At 39.2% G+C, this 14,823-nt stretch overlaps 1 protein-coding gene across 7 annotated transcripts in view; it reads right to left on the reverse strand.

Annotated features, from left to right (window-relative positions):
* Positions 1-14,823, reverse strand: part of LOC120456341 (serine-rich adhesin for platelets) — a 39,203-nt gene that overhangs the window by 16,323 nt on the left and 8,057 nt on the right. For all 7 annotated transcript variants that reach the window (XM_039643116.1, XM_039643115.1, XM_044006611.1 and 4 more), the window contains exons 3-5: positions 3,856-4,752; positions 1,573-1,890; positions 185-705 (exon numbers count right to left, since the gene is read on the reverse strand). In XM_039643116.1, coding sequence (XP_039499050.1) covers positions 185-705; positions 1,573-1,890; positions 3,856-4,197 — 1,181 coding nt within the window. In that variant the 5' untranslated portion in view covers positions 4,198-4,752. The remainder of the gene's footprint in view (positions 1-184; positions 706-1,572; positions 1,891-3,855; positions 4,753-14,823) is intronic.

The following is a 14,823-nucleotide window of genomic DNA, read 5'->3' on the forward strand; positions in this document are numbered from 1 at the left end:
TTGGCGGAAAGGTGATAGATTTTGTTTATAGGTCTGAATGCGTTGTAAATACGTGGGCTTTTTTTTCAGCTGTTCGAAATCCCAAAATCCGAAAATCCGCTGTAATTGCCATCATGTATGACGTCAATTGCCGCTTCGCCGTTCGCCGTTCGCCAAGGTGAGCTCATTTATTTTGTTGACTTACCGCATAAACTGGTGATGCTGTGGCTGCTGCTGGTACAGATGTTGCTGCTGCTGCTGCTGCTGCTGATGCTGCCGCAGTCCATGGGCCATGTCCCCGAAATCGATGCTGCTGCTGCCGCCAGTCAGCGCTGGGTGACGATGTTGTTGTTGCTGCTGTTGCTGCTGCTGTGGGTAGAACGGCTGACTAAGGATGGTGATGCCTCCGCTGGCCGTGCTGGTGATGCTGCCCGATCGACTGCCTCCGTGCAGGGATGGTGCATGATGGGGGTTGGGGTGCTGGTGCGATTGCGATTGCGGCGATCCTGCCGGCGATGATGTGGTCACGGCTGCAACAGCGGGATATGAGATCAACTGTTGCTGCTGCTGATGCTGATGCGGTGGTGCTGCAACTGCTGCCGCTGCTGCTGCTGCTGCTGCCGCTGGAAATGTGGTCTTGTGGGAGCCGTTGGCCAGCAGCGAGGGCGAGTGCGTCGACATGGTCAGGCGATTCGACTCCGGCGTGTGGGCAATGCTCGTATAATGCTGTAAAAAGACGAGGAAAACAAGTTAGAGATGATAATACAACACAACGTATTAGTCAGTGGGTGTATTTCAATAGTAGTCACACTCTTAATTAGTAGTTTCATGCATATGTACATATAATATATGTACATACATATACACACAAATGTATCTCAAGCAAGCTATAATTTATCCAATTAATAATTCAAGTGCGGACTTTGTTCACTGTTCGTCATTTTTAAACGCATTATTATTACTGCAAAGTGGAGCACCATTTACTCATATAACTCGCTGGTCAATGGAAAATGTATTGGCTTTACAAAAACCGATCGTTTATTTATTGTTTTTCGCCAAAGTTGTTAAAACCTGAACTGGCTAACAAGCGGTTTGCCCGTTACACGATATTCAATAAATAAGGGACCGATCCCATCTCAAGTTAACTATTCTGAATAAAGTGTATATTGCCCATGCAGATACCAAATAATCATAAATCATAAATTTATAATTGTTATACGTTTCACAATAGGTGAGTCACGATCCCTTTTATGCTATCATAAGCAAATATACACTTTTATGGATGTTAATCCGCGATATTTCAAAGATCTGATTACGCTTGCATGAAAGGCTCAGGCCCTTGTGGCTCAGGCAATTAACCGGATTGTCTTAACTTTTTTATTATTTTTTTTTTTTTTTGAAAATACCGCTTTTTGTCCGACTTAAGGTCAGACCTTATAAAGATGACCACTTTTTATCATCACACTTTGGGTAAGAAAGCAGTAAACACTTGGCAAAAAAAAAAAAATAATAATAAAAAAAAAAGCCTATAGCTCGGGTATTCCGGTGGCCCTGGGGCTGTGGGTGTGGATATGGGGGTTAGGATGAGCTTACCATCTGAAGGACATCGCACTCCTTGGGCACCACGTGCAGCGTGAGGACCGCCGGCGTCTGCTTGATCATCGAGACGATGGTGCTGTAGGCGATGCCAGCGATCGGCTGGTTGTTGACCATCAGCACGCGGTCGCCAGTCTGCAGGTTGGCGTAGTGGGCCGGTCCGTTCGCCTGCACCTCTTTGATGAAAATGGTCTCCATCGCTTTCACTTGGTACGGCGGCAGCGACGTCGGCGACGTTGGTTCCAAACCGGTGATCCCGGCGACGCCGACGCTGCTGCTGCTGCCGCTGCTGCTGCCCGCCGCACTGGAGGCTTCCTACACACCAAACGAAACCGAAACAAAAACAAAAAATAGTTAGTCAGCTGTACGCCTGAGGTGCGAAAACTACGTGCCACCCGTTGTAAAGGTAGGCCCTAAGTTTTAAAATAAGAGGGATTATATACTCTATAATCTATATCGTAATGTCAGATCTTTTTGAGACCCTTCACCAATTGGAATCGGAACAGGAAAGTTATTCAGATGTTTACAGGTATAAATTGTAAATCAGTCTTATATTTTTTGAAAAACAAAAAAAAAGCCTGTCTTATAAAAATTGTAATATAACATTTTCTGTTGCTTAAAGAAAGTAGTGAAATACCTACGAATATAAGCAAATACCAGCTGAACACAAAACAAACCCCTATTAATGCGAACGCGACTGTGGGTCGTGAGACAACATTTTGCGAGGAGAGTGTAGATTGGATTGAGTCGCCTTGCAAGCGTCAAGAAGAAGACGAAAAGAGAGTGTGCGAGTGAGTAAGAGCGACAAGCGGAGGATGTAATATCAACAAAATAAAAATAAAACGGGCACAAAAAAGTGAAGTGAGCAAAACGCAAATTAGTGCAAAACTAAAAATAAAAGAGAAAGAGAAGGGGGCCCTACCGACATTGGAATACCCTAATCAACATATATAAAAATTATTGTATCACAAGGTTTGTTGCTATTTGATTATTAAAGTTAATGTTTTGTTTGATTAAAAATAGTTGTCTTTTTAGAAAATGTATAATTTTAAAGATGTTTCTTAAGGATTGACTTGCATAAAGAACCTAAAGTTTAAAATGAAAATATTGAAACTATTAAGAAGAATTTAGTTATATGGAACAACATGTATTGCAAGCGCATTTCGCATGTTATTATGAAAAACGCATCATTTCAAGGACGACCACTTTTAAATATTGAATTCGTACTTTCAGCATATTTCTTTTCGTTTTTTAAGCAGCATACCCCTGATGAACTTTCGTGCTGGGTATCAGCGTCGCTTAAATGAAAAGCAAAAAGAAAGCAGAAAAAGCGGCAATTTGAATAAGTCGCGCATGCGCAGCGCTCACGTAACGCCAACGCCAGCGCCGACGTCGGCGTCAGCTGAGGCAGCGACTCAGCAGAGTGCGAGAGACAGAAAGAGAGAGTCGTTCACTCTCGCTCTCTCACCTGCACTTCCCTTGGGGCCAGGCCAATAGAGTTTTACACGTTTTAACAAAAAAGTTATTAAACTTGTAAACAAAATATAGCGTATTAAAAAAAAGAGGGAGAACTTTGTGATCAAAATGCTTCGTATTTACGAAAAACAAATAGCATGGTCTTTACGCAACAATTTCCAATAGTTTCTTAATTTTGTTTCCTCAACGGACATTTCTATAATGTTGTTATTAATAATTTGTTTTTATAAAACTCTTTACACATTCTTATAATTACGTGCTATTATATCCTACAATAAATCCCCTAAGTCATTTAGTTTTTCCATCTGTTTGAAACTTTCTAAGACCAACTCAGTTACTTTATTTTTATTAAAAAAAATTCTAAAACGCCTTAACTAAAGTTGTTTCTCGAATTGACCAAATTGTGTTTTTTTCACGGGACATTTTCCTAAATTATTCACCTAAAGCTTGAGGACCGTTCATTGACTTTTTTCATGATAAATGTTTGCATTTAACGGTATTTATTTTCTAAAGTGTATTTGCTTTTTGTTTTACTTCGGCACCTATGTATATCCCTCTAAAACTGTCTACATTCTCTTAAACTCATGGTGCGCTTCGTCACAACGTAGACAGGCGTGCACAGTGATTTAATTTACATTGTTTATATTCCCCATATCGATTGTATTCTCTATAGTTTTTGTATCATTTACTCGCTATATTCTATATATAATATTTTCTTTATCCTCTACGTCTTCTATATCATATTAAATTGTAACAGATCCTTTATACTATCCGCTACCCATTATAACCATCCTCCCTACTCACCTGTGGCCAGTTGGCCGATACCGATGCCGCCGTTGCTGCTGTCGCCGATCCCGTTCCCGATACCAAACCCGATGCCGATGCCTGGTCATCTTCCGGCGGATAGGCGATGAAGTGGCGCAGCGTGAACCCGAATCCCTGGTTCGGTCGCCGGCGGATGACGATGAGCTTGGGCTGGATAGAGGAGGCTGCCAGGGCGGCGTTGTTGGCCGCTGCTGCCGCCGCCGCCGCTGCAGCAGCAGCTGCTGCGGATGCCGCTGCTGCCGCCGCTGCCGGAGTCGCCACCGCTGAGGCCGCCTGCGCTGCTGAATGCGCTGCGGCAGCGGCGTTCGAGTTTTGTAACATTTTGTAGCGGGATACTGTGGTTTGAAGGGGGTGTGTGTGTGGATTTTTTAGGTGTTTTCGGGTTTTTTTTTCTTCTTGAGTTTTGTATTTTGTATTTTCGTGTGTTGTGTTTCGCCTATTTTTGTTTACACACTCTCCTCTCGCTCTGTTTTAGCGCTCTATCTCTTTCGGTGGCTGGCTTTGTGGCTTGGTGGTTTCGGTTGTTGTTGCCTTTTCTATTTGTCGTGCGGTTGGCTTCTTTTATTACTACGTTATTTTGCTTATTTTTTGTTTTTGTATTTTTGGTGGTCAACCTGTTGGTGGCATCCTCATTTGTGTGACGGTGGGTGGGGGTGGCGCTTCACCCCTGGTTCGCCTCTTCTATTTGCTAAACTATTTATCCTCTATCTGCAATTTCGCTTGCGGTTCTTTTTTCGTGGATTTTCCTTTACATCCTACGATAAGTTGCAAATTTTCGATGTGGCAGCGGCACGAGGCCCATCGTACCGATCGATATTACCATAGTACTGCTACTAACTCCTCTTGCTGATCCATCGATGGGTTAACGAAAATCATCTGCAAAATACAGAAATAAGAGTTAGTTGATTACTTAGTAAAACAGAGTGCGACAGTCGAATTTTTTTTTTTTTTAAAAGGTTTGGCAAACTAATTTGCGCAACGAGGAAATTTGACAGATATTGGTCCTTCGAGCCGAATCGACAGCATTATCAAAACGTTAGATTCATTTGATATATAAAAAGATTAAAATGTATTATTAGTATGAACATACACTATCTTCAATCACAATTTACACTCCTAATTGTGATTGATATATGATTCATACACCTTGCTTTAAAAACACTTCACTTTTAATGTGCATAATGTACGTGTGCATTGTGAGCTAAGAACTTGTACTTGTTTATTGAAAATGTGATCCTATTCTTTAGAATCCATTAAACATGGTCCAAGCTATCAAATACTTCTGGCATTCCCCGACTCTTAACCCAATAGTTTCAGCTTTCTGAGGGACAGAAGGGGTTAAAATGCGACGAGGCGTGTTACACTTTTTTGACTTCTCATTTGACGGTCAATGTCCAACACAGAAAACCCCATAGTTGAATCTGTTTTCGGCTTTTTACTGTATTTTTTATGCATTGTAATTAAAGCCGAAAGAGGTTTTTCGTTTTGTTTTTCCTCGCTTTTGTGTCTCGAAGGCTTTGTTTCTTTTTTGCCTTTCTGTCCAACAGTTAAAAGTTAAAAGCACTTAACTAACTGTACTTGGGCATATGCGATGACTTTGGGTCGATCGTTATAATCAACACAGCTACGATGATATAATGCTGTTAGTATCTCTTTCTTAAAAAATATAACTAAAATTAAGAAGGGTATTAAAGCCGGAATCCCCCTTTTAAAGGGGCTTAGGTTAACGCCCCCTTTTTGGTCGGCAATCCTAGTTTGACATTTTAGTCAAAGAAAATTTTATGTGTAGACTCACTAAAGGCGCTAAAAAAGTAACAATGTTTAAATAAACCAAAATGATTTATATATTTACGTACGCCAATTTGTAAAAAAAATTAAGCTACAGGATGGGTATCAGACATGGTGCAGTTTCTATTAGACCATTATTGAAAAACTTTAGCAAAAAAAACCAGCTCTAGGCTAGCTAAATTTTCAAAATATTTGAGGATACATTAAGTTAAAATTGCATGTATTCTGCGAATTGGTTTTTGTTTCATAAACAACACAATTAATATAAATTAAATAGCCAAGCGTTGAAGACAAAGATTAAAGACCCGTAGGAAAAAGTGGCCGAATATTGAAAGGATTTAATAGGCTTTATGATTTGCAGTATATATATATATTATTGTGATTACTGTTTTGTTTGCCAGCTTTATCTCATTGAACGCAATTAAACAACATAAAGAAGGCAAAAGCGACAGCCGCCATAATAATTTGAGCCAAAGCACGTGTAATTACCCCCAAACAGATAGACAGACAAAAACGGATTGTTCAGATAGTAGTCTCTATAATTGCCCCATTGTAATTGCATTGTCAATGTAGTTTTTCTTTTTCTTTTTTTTTTTGCGAAAGGGGGGAGATCGAGTGTGTCAAGTCACTCAAGGCGATAGACACACAGATAAACCGATTCGGCCGCAGATTAAAAAAATGTGTTAAGTTTTGTTGGCGAATCGTAAGAAATAGCAAACCCAAATGAATGATTGTAAAACACTCTACTTGGCTACTGTTAGACCTTGGCCGCCCGTCACTAGTACTGAAAAACATCATATAACGACCTATATCAACTTATCAGCAGCGGCACCGATAATCCACATTTGAAGGTTGAGCGGCGATAGCTGAAAATTAAAGATATTTTCCATGGAATGGAAAATTTGCCAGGTCAGCAGACCACCACCACCAGGCGACCAGAAGCCATCCTACAATCCTACATTTCAATATTTCTATGTATATTTTTGATTTCAACAATAACATTACATTTCTTAACCTATTTTTTTTTTAGTTTCCACTTATCTCTTCTCAATTCTCGGGTTCTTGTTTTATTTTCGTTAAGCTCCAGCAATCGAAACCGCCCCCAAAAAAAAACTCAACTTTGATTGATGTAATTCTGTGCCTTGTTCTTTTTTCTTGCCGTTGCTGAACAGCGTTTTAATACTTTTACCGCTGCCTGGCTCATTACACGCATGTTCTGTCTTTAATCTTGATTTTTTATTATTTTACTTGCCACGATGTGATTCTGGGTTTTTATCTTTCCTCTCCACTGTATGTAACCCGGTTTTTTCTGTTAAATTCGATTTCAACTCTCGGCCGCTGGTAGCGCAAAACAATCAAGTTAATTGTTATCACACGAATTGTTCAGTATTGTCAAAAAAAATCCCCTTTTTTGTCGCAGTGTTTTTTATTATGCTCATTATTATATTCCTTTATAATCGAGAGGAGCAATAAAATTCGTAAGGGTTCTCCTGATTTACTGCATTAAGGATTTGATATCGTATTTTTACCTAGTTACTCTTAAAAAAACCATGTTTTAGCCCTGTCCTTAAATTACACTGCACTCCATTGAGTAGGTTTATTCACTAAAACAAACTTTAATAAATTCTTAGAAATTCTCCTTGTTGGTTTTGTGCCATTGTCGTTTATTTATTTCAACTATAAACTTTACTTCATACTGTATATGTACAGTATAGTATGTATGTATGTATAGTATAAACAATAATATCATTGCACTAATTATGATTATTTATAGGGACTCTATGTATAAAATTGATTCGCTGTGCAACAGGTATTCAATAGTCGAGAGACTAAACAAACTAATTTTATAATGATATTTAACTTTTTTGGTCATTTTGATTCGTTTGCCAATTGAAAGATTTTAAAATTGAATGGTCGTTTCAAAAAATTTAATTAAATGAGGTTTAAATTGATAAATTATTCTATTAATTGTACATTATGAATGTATTGTGCATTAAACAGCAGATTAAGGGGTATGTGGTAATCAAGGCACTCGAATGTATCGTTTTCTATGGTGAACTTTGCTATACCCATTCACTTGTGGTATTATTTACATGCAGCATTAAATTTAAAGTTCAAATTAGGAAATAGTAAACACACCTCCTGATTTATTAGTAATAAATTATAAATCGATAACTGTTTATTTACTTTCGGAACCCCGTTTCCTCATGTTTTATGATATTTTTTCATTTATGCTTGCACCGTTCACCTGCCATTACAATTTTTTTGGTTATAGCCATTCCCACTCCATATCTGTCGACAGATAAAAGCAGAAAAATATATATGTAGAAAGACATATGATATATGTGTTCATGATAGCCGATAAACGGCTTGGTCGTATGCCCAACTTGGAATCGATAAACAAAAAACGAAGCACAAACCAAGAAATACACACGCGGGGGCATCCAATTACGTGCAATTACATTTATAAAATTTCTTCGGTTTCTTTCTCTCCTCTCCATTAAACAAAAAACAAAAAGAAATTATAGATAAATACAACTATACGTATACGTATTGACTCCATTTTTATTTCTTTGTCTATCATTTTCGCGGAATGGAAGTCGATAAAAAAAGCGATATATGCGTCTGTATATAAAGCTGACACGAGAGCGAAACAAAAGTACAATGCAAACAAACAGCGATATCAGCGATAAATCATTCATATTCTTGGATCTATATAAAAGTCACTTGCGCACATATATCTGCAAATATAATTGCTGGAAATCGCCTGATCAGATCGACGATCAGAGCAGGTATTAAAGGCAATATCTTCTTATTAAAACGCGTCTACAATTTAAACAAACAAACAATAAAGTTCATATGCTTTTAATTGGTTTCTTTGCTCATATATGACATCTGACATTGCACAGCATATTAATAAGAGTTTAAAGGAAGTTTGTCTTATAGGGTTACCAGGGTATCCCCAGGTTTTGGGTGATCATAATTTGATCGTGAGAATGAAGTTAAGTTTCAAAATCATGTACTGAAATTGCACGATCTGTAACCCATTGGAACGCCGACCTAACCCAATTGAATCACACACCTTGTAGCTGTAGCTACCCATATCAGATCAAAGGTTATCTCTGCGGCGTGTTCACACCTCTCGTCCCACAAATCCGATCGGAATCCATCAAAAAGCAAGCCGGGGTAACATGAGAAAGTCGGGCCGGAGAATATGAAAAATATTGTGGCAGACGCACATCAAAGACCGATTGCCGATGCGATCGGATTCGACAAACATCACGCCCGTGTATTATGCACACCGAACCCATATAGCAACCGGTATATAGCTATATACCTGTCCATGAATACATATATACATACATACATACATACATTATATGCGTAGATGTGTATATTGATCTGTCCCCTCGTTATCAGGGGGTTAGAGCCCCTTTGGGGTGCTGAGCGAGAGCCATTCAACTTGTTGCCAAGTGTCGCCGCCACCGATTCGGAATCGGAATAGCCGTACACTTATATGAAAACCAGAAAGAAGGCGAAACAGCCCACCAATACAAAGTGAAAAGGCAATGTACCCAGGCATTCATGTGTCTTGGCCTGGCGTCACTCACAATTTCAATTTCCATTTTATTTACCCTGGGAAATTTCAAGATCCTGCCTGTATTGGTACCGTCCTAGTTTCGACGTTCAGCCCTTTTACTAGAAGAAGCACAAAATTCTGTTTGATACCATTCAGTAATTTCATAAATTATATAGTTAAATATATTTTGAATACTGTAAAATCCGCGTAATGTACACTTTTCGTTGGTATAAGCATTTAGCGACTTGTTTTACAGGGTGATATGCTCGTCCAAATCTCGACTATTTCCGATACTTAATTTTGTTGTATTTTGTTGTTACGTTTATTTTCAAATTGTTTATTTAATGTTCTTGCAGCGTCGTTTGTTTGTTTGTGCTATGTGTTTTATGTCTTTCTTTTTCCCTGCTTTTCCTACCGCCAGCGGGGGGCGGCAAGTATGGGTGATGGGCGGTGGGCGGTGAAAGGCAGTGGGAGTGGCAGTGGCAGTGGCAGTGGCGGGAAAACTGTTGGTCCAGCTGAGCGGAGCAAACGCCTTAATAATCTAATTTCTGACAACTGACGGGCAAATCAATAAATGAAGTGGAAAATGGAAACATTTTCTTCGTCTTCTTCGCTTCGCTTTCTTCCTCTTCCTCCCCCAAAAGAGATGGAAAATCGATCGAGAACCAGAGGGATATACATGTCAGAGAGAGAAAGGGAGACAGAGCGAGAGCGAGAGACAAAGAGGGAGCCAGTGCTACCTTGACCTCATTCAACGACCTTTTTATTTGGTGTGAGATGAGAAACGGTGGAGCGCAAGGGGAGGGGGGTCGAGTTCGGAAAATGGGGAAAACTCTCTGCTTGCGTGCTAAGCTTCTTCTTTCTCGCCATTTCCCAGCGCGCCAGTGTGTGCGTATTTTGGGTGCTTTAGTTGGCTTGTATTATATCATCATTGAATGGTTTACTAAGAAAATCGAGGAAACCGAGGAACACAAGCTGGAAACAACACAATCCTGTCCGGGTAGAAAAACTACACAGAGACTAAACAGAGAAATTCAACAACACTTCCACTTGTCAATTGTTGAAAGACAAATAGACGTGCCTAAAGAATTGCTCACAAAATAATTAATCAACAAAAATGAAGTGAAAAGCAAATATAATTAGTTCAAGGTAAAAAAAAAAATAAATAAATAAAACAGTTTAGAACCAACGAATTCGATTCCAACGCATTCATATTAAGAGCACTACGAATAATAGGTGTATTTATAACAATAATCAGATATGTCATATAATCAATTAAACTCGTCCACCACATAAATGATTCAATCAGTTCAAAGCGTTTTTTATTCAACCAAGTGATTTATCATTGACCCAAGAACAGCTTTCATTTCTCCACAGTGTACCAAACAGCAGGAATGTGCATTGCACATTTGGTCACAAAAGTAACCAAATTTTTGCGGAATATTAGAAAACCAGACAAATTTATGAATAACCTTGAACTGAATTCCGGAAATCGTGGGTTTAGATTAAGGCGGTTGAGGGTTAAAGCTGCAACCTTGTTTTTATGTTAATTTACCTAACTTGGTTTTAAAATTGTTTCGCAGCTAATGCAGTTGCATTAATTAAAATGAACCAAAAATAAGTTAATACATCTTTCAATGATTAATTAAGCGACAGAACCCACATATATGTATTATTTATTTAAGCCACACGTATGTATTCGGTTTTTTCAATCATTATCTGAATTCTTCGAGTATGATTAATGATCGTTCGTGTAGATCTTTCTTTTCTGGCTCTTTGACAAATGTAATTTAAGCGAATAAATTCGTGTAAACATTGTCATCTTCCCATGAGTATTTTGTATTCAATGACGTAAACATTTGAATAAGCCCACAGATTTTGCCACAAGATTGTGTCATTGAAAATTAGTATAAAGCGCCCAAGGGAAGTTTTTGCTGATCATCAGATCTTCCGACTATTAAAACATTAGTACTAAATTAGACGCTCCATTCCAATTACACCCCCAAAACAGCTTTCTGCGATTCCCATTCGATTTCGATTGGAAACCATATAGAAAACCAGCCTAAGAGTAAACGAATACACAAAATAAGAGGCAGAAAGGCACACACGTTAGCGGTCCCAGAATGAATAAACAAACCAAACACTTTTGGAGTAAACAAAAGAACATAGAACAGCAAAAACAGAATATGATATGGTACGCGCGCATAGCTGATATAAGAACTAAACTTGGGATCCCATGTTCTGGCGGTGGAGCCGAGATGGTTCGGTTCGACCCTTGGCAGCAGCAGAAAAAACGGGGCAAATTTTAAATTAAAGAGCACAAGGGGATGGGGGATTGGGAATGGGGTACTGGAAGGCACTATGCAAAAACGACCTAACCCGCAATTGCGATTGCCCCTTCCATTGGCAATTATTCAGGCCTCTGACCGATTTAATAGAGAACTCGCAGAAAAAGAAGAGAGCAAAATGCCAACGCAACGTAAAGCACGCTTTCCGAAATATTGAGCGATTCATAATAGAAGTTGATTTTAAAATTATTTTCTGCTAATAGGCTGTCGGTTTATTAAAATTATATGTGATAACAATTTGCCAGCGGACTGAGATCCATAAGATCCATATGTCTACACCAATAACACCACTTTCTTTTAGAGTATAAAAAAAAAACAGCCAAAACGTGAGAGGAGAAATACTTCACATCGTTCATATTGCTCATTGACATGGATTCCCTGAAGTTCAATTGGAACTGAACTTATATGTCGAATTATCACAGACACAAGATCTTTGCACTGACTTCGTTTAATGGAGAATATTCTCCAGTTGGCTGTGCTGTTGTTGCGGCAGTTTTCTCTTTATTTAGCTGTCTCCCAAAGTTCATTGGTTTCGGTTTTGGTTTTTAATTGAATTTTTTTTTTTCGTTACGTGACCATTTGCATGTTGCAACAGCAATTGCCCCACTATGTTCGGCCTCCATTTCTCAGTTTCTCTTCTGTTGGGTTTCAAATTCAAATTACAGAAAAGCCATACAAAACTAAATTACCGAAAGTTAGTTATTAAATTGCAAAGTCATTTTTCGGTGCATCACAAAACTCAATTAAAGGGGAGGAGCTTCATTATTTTTCCTTTGTATCTGTTTTCAATTTTGTTTGTGAGTAGTTTTAGGCCCTGAACTGAAACTTTGCTGCGGCCTCAAAGTTTGGAGGAGGTGCTGGCTAAACTTGAGGTTTAAAGATTTTACAGTATGACTGGAAGTTTTGTCGGTCTTGAAAACAGACGAATAAAATTGTTAGCAGGCCTTAAAATACTATTAAAATATAGAACACATTTAAGCGAAGAAAACATTTATGATAGCTACACTCCAAGTAAGAGTATTTCTTCAGGGTGACCTAAGTTCATTTTATGCACTGTAATTCACTGTAATAGTCACCCTTAAACATATGGAAATCTACAGCTCAGCTGGTGCATTATAGGTATTATTATCAGATCACTTGCGAACCCAGAGCAAAAACCCCTAGCTTATCCGACACACTTATCATATCAGTTACGAATCCCGAAAGTAATCCCCTAACTGGCTTCCATTCGAATCCATTCCATTCTATTCTGGCTTCTGCTGCCTGGTTTGACAACTTGATGGATGGTTTTCAGCGAACTCTCCAAGGATTATTTCTGACCGATGTAGCAATCCGAAAAGTGCTCGATTCCAATGGGATCTTTGCGGGGTGTTTCAGGGTTGACTTTGCTAATCAGCCTGATTGGATTTGGTTCTAATTCCATTATCTTAAAAGCAGCACTTTGGTTGGGTTGGCCTTAAGTCGAAATTGCAACAGTTTTAGAGGAAATAGTATTGAATAATATTTCAGGATGCAAAACTCTATTACTTTGATATTATTAAAAAATGGCTCAGCATTTCAAGTTTCAATTTAATCAGTTAATGTGTTTAGATTAGTCTTCCGCAGAAAGTTTCCTTCACCTATCGTGTTTCGCTACTAGCCGTTTCGCTAGAAGGCTGTCTCGAGTGTTTACTGTACGGGAAAACAATGAAAATCTTGGGGAAAACGTACACGTATTTTCTGGCTTGAAAACATTTACATATGTTTCGGTGGGGGTGTGGTGTATATATTTAATTTCATAATGAAGGCTCCAAGTGCATACTCATGTTAATAATAGCAACGGTCCCCGAACTCGTGCCACCCAACCCCCATAACCACCACCACCCCCTGGAACCACCACCCACTTTCGGGCCCAGATTGCATCCACTTTAAAATCCATTTATGACTGAAAAGCAACAAAGGGTGGCGCAGAAGTTCGTATTGGACTTTCAGCTTTGGCTTCTGGGGGTTATTCCAGCGCTTTTTTTTTTTGTTTTTTTTTTTTTGGGATCGAGGGTTGGTTTCACCCCCTGAGGGGGCCCTGGGTGGTTCGGGGATTTCCCCGCCCTGCTCATTTCACGCATGCAAAGGGAATGGGAGTCCCCCCGGTGCTGAAGCCCTTCGTAATGAGTATTCAAAATGCAATTCACAGACTAGGGGAGTGTGGATATTGGGTTTGGGATTGGGGGTAAACAGGACGAGGGTTGCATATGTGTCGCTCGAGGGTTGCAACTTGCAACCATATGCATAATCCGAAGGATTTATGCTACAAAACAGCACATAAACCGTATATCACACAAATGCTGCTTCTTAATAAAACCACTTTAAAGGAATCAAGATCGAATAATATGAGAATAAAGTGCCCTTACTTGTTGCCGCAGTAATAGGAAAATTCCTACATTTTCTGGTGGATTCGCTGAAAAGCACGTTTGTATATTTTACTCTATTAATCTAAGACTGCTGTCATTATTTTTCCCAGTGCACACCGAAGTTAGAGGGGCTCCAATCTTTCCCCTCTAACATAATTTTAATTATTTTTTATTGTTTAATTTGGTACAGTTTCGGATGTAAACGAAAAGCCTTCGGGGCATTTCATAAATTGGATGCAACTCGGTCTTCCTCCCCCCATCTTCTCTTCCTGCGCCGCTTGGCTGCCGTTCAATGCAATTTGCAAATGCAGGAGAAGAGCAGAAGGATGAAGCTGTCTCACGGAATTCAACAATGATGTACCCTTTTAGTAAAACTACACGCGTGATAAAGTATTTACTTGCGAGCGACCATCGCAATTGCGATATTACTAAATAAACACAGGTGTGTTCGATGCATTCGTTTGAAGAGCACTGCATTAAAACTTTTGAGGCGAGCACAATGGATAAACTTTTGTACTTGGTGTACTTTTTCTGAATAATTGTTGATAATGTTTTGAAGTGAAAGCCCACTGTATTCTTGGCTTTTAAGCCCTGGCTTCCTCGCTTTTTTTTATTTCTTATTTTTTTTTTTTTTATTACACATGGGGAGGACCCAGAAAAGAAAGATATGGAGACGGAGAAGAGGCGGGGAGAAACCGAGGGACAGAGAGAGAGAGTGAGAAAGAGAGGGAGACAGTTCAAGGACCAGGCCACAAAACAGGCCGCAAAAAGCATCGCAAACCGGCTTCAGTTTCAGCTTCGAAATCAAGAGACTGCCAAGTCACAGCTACACAGAAAACAATTA

The sequence above is a fragment of the Drosophila santomea genome, chromosome X (genome assembly GCF_016746245.2).
Source record: "Drosophila santomea strain STO CAGO 1482 chromosome X, Prin_Dsan_1.1, whole genome shotgun sequence".
NCBI classification, from domain to species: Eukaryota; Metazoa; Arthropoda; class Insecta; order Diptera; family Drosophilidae; genus Drosophila; species Drosophila santomea.